This window comes from Callionymus lyra, chromosome 11, assembly GCF_982586985.1.
Source record: "Callionymus lyra chromosome 11, fCalLyr1.hap1.1, whole genome shotgun sequence".
Classification (NCBI taxonomy): domain Eukaryota; kingdom Metazoa; phylum Chordata; class Actinopteri; order Syngnathiformes; family Callionymidae; genus Callionymus; species Callionymus lyra.
The window spans coordinates 3,131,501-3,137,500 of record NC_141828.1 but is presented as its reverse complement, the minus strand read 5'-3'; the positions used below and the strand labels follow the sequence as shown (position 1 = coordinate 3,137,500).

Sequence of the window (6,000 nt, the reverse complement as noted above, 5' to 3'; positions counted from 1 at the left end):
CATCCATCCATCCATCTCTCCCTCCCTCCCTCTATACATCCATCATCCATCCATCTCTCCCTCCCTCCATCTATACATCCATCATCCATCCACTCTCTCCCTCCCTCCCTCTAAACATCCATCCATCCATCTCTCCCTCCCTCCCTCTATACATCCATCCATCTCTCCCTCCCTCCATCTATGCATCCATTCATCTCTCCCTCCCTCCCTCTATACATCCATCCATCCATCTCTCCCTCCCTCCATCTATACATCCACATCCATCCATCTCTCCTCCCTCCATCTATACATCCATCCCTCTATCCCTCCCTCCCTCTATACATCCATCCATCTCTCCCTCCCTCCCTCCCTCTATACATCCATCCATCTCTCCCTCCCTCCCTCTATACATCCATCTCTCCCTCCCTCCCTCTATACATCCATCAATCTCTCCCTCTATACACCCATCCCTCTATCCCTCCCTCCATCCGTCCATCTCTCCCTCCCTCCCTCTATACATCCATCCATCCATCTCTCCCTCCCTCCCTCATCTATACATCCATCATCCATCCATCTCTCCCTCCCTCCCTCTATACATCCATCCATCCATCTCTCCCTCCCTCCCTCATCTATACATCCATCATCCATCCATCTCTCCCTCCCTCCCTCTATACATCCATCCATCCATCTCTCCCTCCCTCCCTCTATACATCCATCCATCCATCTCTCCCTCCCTCCCTCATCTATACATCCATCCATCTCTCCCTCCCTCCCTCCCTCTATACATCCATCCATCCATCTCTCCCTCCCTCCCTCATCTATACATCCATCATCCCTCCATCTCTCCCTCCCTCCCTCTATGCATCCATCCATCTCTGCCTCTATACACCCATCCCTCTATACATCTATCCCTCCCTCCCTCTATGCATCCATCCATCTCACCCTCCCTCCCTCTATACATCCATCCATCCATCTCTCCCTCCCTCCATCTCTCCCTCCCTCCCTCCCACTATACATCCATCCATCCCTCCCTCCATCCATCTCACCCTCCCTCCCTCTATACATCCATCCATCCATCTCTCCCTCCCTCCATCTATCCATCTCTCTATCCCTCCCTCCATCCATCTCTCCCTCCCTCCCTCTATACATCCATCCATCCATCTCTCCCTCCATCTATACATCCATCATCCATCCATCTCTCCCTCCATCTATCCCTCTATACATCCATCCATCCCTCCCTCCATCTCTCCCTCCCTCCCTCTATACATCCATCCATCTCTGCCTCTATACACCCATCCCTCTATACATCCATCCATCCCTCCATCTCACCCTCCCTCCCTCTATACATCCATCCATCTCTCCCTCCCTCCCTCTATACATCCATCTCTCCCTCCCTCCATCTTTACATCCATCATCCATCCATCTCTCCCTCCAGAGTTTAACAAGCGACTGTGAACTCGTCACTATAATGACTACAGACAAGAATCTTCTCATTTATTGGTTCTTGGTCACATGACTAACATGGTCACATGACTAACATGGTCACATGACTAACATGGTCACATGACTAACATGGTCACATGACTAACATGGTCACATGACTAACATGGTCACATGACTTCTTCTTCTTTAATAACTACAATAGTGTCAGAAAATCAAAACGGTCCAGAATCTCATGTGGTCTCATCTTCATCTCAAGACCCGGATCAGGTCCAGACCGATGCGTCCCCTCTGAAGATCCAGGTTCAGGACTCGCACCTCCACCCGCTCACCTGGACCCAGAGCCAGACTGCGGCGCCGTCCGGCGTCGGGTAGTTTCGCCGAAGTGATGCAACTCTTGTGAATCAGACCCGATCGACCGACTCCGATGTCCACGAACGCACCGAACAGAGCCGTGTTGTCGACTCGCCCCGTCAGAACCGAACCGATCCGAAGATCCTGCAGCGACACCACGCCTCGCTTGAAGTCCGACTCCTCGAAGTCTGAGGAGCAGAGCAGACGAGTCAGTCGAGTCACATCGAGTCAGTCGAGTCACATCGAGTCAGTCGAGTCAGTCGAGTCACGACGAGTCAGTCGAGTCACGACGAGTCAGTCGAGTCACATCGAGTCAGTCGAGTCAGACGAGTCACATCGAGTCACATCGAGTCACATCGAGTCAGTCGAGTCACATCGAGTCACATCGAGTCAGTCGAGTCACATCGAGTCACATCGAGTCAGTCGAGTCACATCGAGTCACATCGAGTCACGACGGGTCACATCGAGTCAGTCGAGTCAGTCGAGTCACATCGAGTCACGTCGAGTCACATCGAGTCACGTCGAGTCACGTCGAGTCACATCGAGTCAGTCGAGTCACATCGAGTCACATCGAGTCACGACGGGTCACATCGAGTCAGTCGAGTCAGTCGAGTCACATCGAGTCACATCGAGTCAGTCGAGTCAGTCGAGTCAGAAGAGTCACATCGAGTCAGTCGAGTCAGTCGAGTCACATCGAGTCACGACGGGTCACATCGAGTCAGTCGAGTCAGTCGAGTCACATCGAGTCACGACGGGTCACATCGAGTCAGTCGAGTCAGTCGAGTCACATCGAGTCACATCGAGTCACGACGGGTCACATCGAGTCAGTCGAGTCAGTCGAGTCACATCGAGTCACATCAAGTCACGTCGAGTCACATCGAGTCAGTCGAGTCACATCGAGTCACGACGGGTCACATCGAGTCAGTCGAGTCAGTCGAGTCACATCGAGTCACATCGAGTCAGTCGAGTCACATCGAGTCAGTCGAGTCACATCGAGTCAGAAGAGTCACATCGAGTCACATCGAGTCACGACGGGTCACATCGAGTCAGTCGAGTCAGTCGAGTCACATCGAGTCAGTCGAGTCAGAAGAGTCACATCGAGTCAGTCGAGTCAGAAGAGTCACATCGAGTCAGTCGAGTCACATCGAGTCACATCGAGTCACGACGGGTCACATCGAGTCAGTCGAGTCATTCGAGTCACATCGAGTCACATCGAGTCAGTCGAGTCACATCGAGTCACATCGAGTCAGTCGAGTCACATCGAGTCAGTCGAGTCACATCGAGTCAGTCGAGTCAGAAGAGTCACATCGAGTCAGTCGAGTCACATCGAGTCACGTCGAGTCACATCGAGTCACGTCGAGTCAGTCGAGTCACATCGAGTCAGTCGAGTCAGTCGAGTCACGACGGGTCACATCGAGTCAGTCGAGTCAGTCGAGTCACATCGAGTCACATCGAGTCACGACGGGTCACATCGAGTCAGTCGAGTCAGTCGAGTCACATCGAGTCACGACGGGTCACATCGAGTCAGTCGAGTCAGTCGAGTCACATCGAGTCACGTCGAGTCACATCGAGTCACGTCGAGTCACATCGAGTCACATCGAGTCAGTCGAGTCACATCGAGTCAGTCGAGTCACATCGAGTCACATCGAGTCACGACGGGTCACATCGAGTCAGTCGAGTCAGTCGAGTCACATCGAGTCACGACGGGTCACATCGAGTCAGTCGAGTCAGTCGAGTCACATCGAGTCACATCGAGTCAGTCGAGTCACATCGAGTCAGTCGAGTCACATCGAGTCAGTCGAGTCAGTCGAGTCAGAAGAGTCACATCGAGTCACATCGAGTCACGACGGGTCACATCGAGTCAGTCGAGTCAGTTGAGTCACATCGAGTCAGTCGAGTCAGAAGAGTCACATCGAGTCAGTCGAGTCAGTCGAGTCACATCGAGTCACATCGAGTCAGTCGAGTCAGAAGAGTCACATCGAGTCAGTAGAGTCACATCGAGTCACATCGAGTCACGACGGGTCACATCGAGTCAGTCGAGTCATTCGAGTCACATCGAGTCACATCGAGTCAGTCGAGTCCACATCGAGTCAGTCGAGTCACATCGAGTCACATCGAGTCAGTCGAGTCACATCGAGTCAGTCGAGTCAGAAGAGTCACATCGAGTCAGTCGAGTCACATCGAGTCACGTCGAGTCACATCGAGTCACGTCGAGTCAGTCGAGTCACATCGAGTCAGTCGAGTCAGAAGAGTCACATCGAGTCACATCGAGTCACATCGAGTCATGACGGGTCACATCGAGTCAGTCGAGTCAGTCGAGTCACATCGAGTCACATCGAGTCACATCGAGTCAGTCGAGTCACATCGAGTCAGTCGAGTCAGAAGAGTCACATCGAGTCAGTCGAGTCAGTCGAGTCACATCGAGTCACATCGAGTCATGACGGGTCACATCGAGTCACGTCGAGTCACATCGAGTCACGTCGAGTCAGTCGAGTCACATCGAGTCAGTCGAGTCACATCGAGTCAGTCGAGTCACATCGAGTCACGTCGAGTCAGTCGAGTCACATCGAGTCACATCGAGTCAGTCGAGTCACATCGAGTCAGTCGAGTCACATCGAGTCAGTCGAGTCACATCGAGTCAGTCGAGTCACGACGGGTCACATCGAGTCACGTCGAGTCACATCGAGTCACGTCGAGTCACATCGAGTCAGTCGAGTCACATCGAGTCAGTCGAGTCACATCGAGTCACATCGAGTCAGTCGAGTCAGTCGAGTCAGAAGAGTCACATCGAGTCAGTCGAGTCAGTCGAGTCACATCGAGTCACATCGAGTCACGACGGGTCACATCGAGTCAGTCGAGTCAGTCGAGTCACATCGAGTCACATCGAGTCAGTCGAGTCAGAAGAGTCACATCGAGTCAGTCGAGTCAGTCGAGTCACATCGAGTCACATCGAGTCAGTCGAGTCAGAAGAGTCACATCGAGTCAGTCGAGTCACATCGAGTCACATCGAGTCACGACGGGTCACATCGAGTCAGTCGAGTCAGTCGAGTCACATCGAGTCACATCGAGTCAGTCGAGTCACATCGAGTCACATCGAGTCAGTCGAGTCACATCGAGTCACATCGAGTCAGTCGAGTCACATCGAGTCAGTCGAGTCAGAAGAGTCACATCGAGTCAGTCGAGTCAATCGAGTCACATCGAGTCACGACGGGTCACATCGAGTCACGTCGAGTCACATCGAGTCACATCGAGTCACGTCGAGTCAGTCGAGTCACATCGAGTCAGTCGAGTCACATCGAGTCAGTCGAGTCAGAAGAGTCACATCGAGTCAGTCGAGTCAGTCGAGTCACATCGAGTCACATCGAGTCATGACGGGTCACATCGAGTCACGTCGAGTCACATCGAGTCAGTCGAGTCACATCGAGTCACATCGAGTCAGTCGAGTCACATCGAGTCACATCGAGTCACATCGAGTCAGTCGAGTCACATCGAGTCAGTCGAGTCACATCGAGTCAGTCGAGTCACGACGGGTCACGTCGAGTCACGTCGAGTCACGTCGAGTCACATCGAGTCAGTCGAGTCACATCGAGTCAGTCGAGTCAGAAGAGTCACATCGAGTCAGTCGAGTCAGTCGAGTCACATCGAGTCAGTCGAGTCACATCGAGTCACATCGAGTCAGTCGAGTCACATCGAGTCACATCGAGTCAGTCGAGTCACATCGAGTCAGTCGAGTCACATCGAGTCAGTCGAGTCAGTCGAGTCAGAAGAGTCACATCGAGTCAGTCGAGTCAGTCGAGTCACATCGAGTCACATCGAGTCACATCGAGTCACATCGAGTCAGTCGAGTCACATCGAGTCACATCGAGTCAGACGAGTCACATCGAGTCACATCGAGTCACATCGAGTCAGTCGAGTCACATCGAGTCACATCGAGTCAGTCGAGTCACATCGAGTCAGTCGAGTCACATCGAGTCAGTCGAGTCACGACGGGTCACATCGAGTCAGTCGAGTCACATCGAGTCAGTCGAGTCACATCGAGTCAGTCGAGTCACATCGAGTCAGACGAGTCACATCGAGTCAGATCGAGTCCTGATACTAATCTGTAGTGTGTTTTCTTCTCGTGTGTTTTATTTTATTTTTATTTTATTTTGTTAAAAGTGTTAAATTTTAAATTTTGTAAATAATTTGTATATTTTTAAGATCGTTTTTATTTTATATTATCTCTTT

The 6,000-nt window shown here is 52.0% G+C and overlaps 1 protein-coding gene across 2 annotated transcripts in view; it reads right to left on the bottom strand.

Moving 5' to 3' along the window:
* Positions 1 to 1,541: 1,541 nt before the first annotated feature.
* srbd1 (S1 RNA binding domain 1) overlaps positions 1,542 to 6,000 on the bottom strand; it is an 80,443-nt gene continuing 75,984 nt past the window's right edge. For both annotated transcript variants that reach the window (XM_087802096.1, XM_087802095.1), the window contains exon 21: positions 1,542 to 1,961. In XM_087802096.1, the coding sequence (XP_087658222.1) occupies positions 1,669 to 1,961 (293 nt within the window). In that variant the 3' untranslated portion in view covers positions 1,542 to 1,668. The remainder of the gene's footprint in view (positions 1,962 to 6,000) is intronic.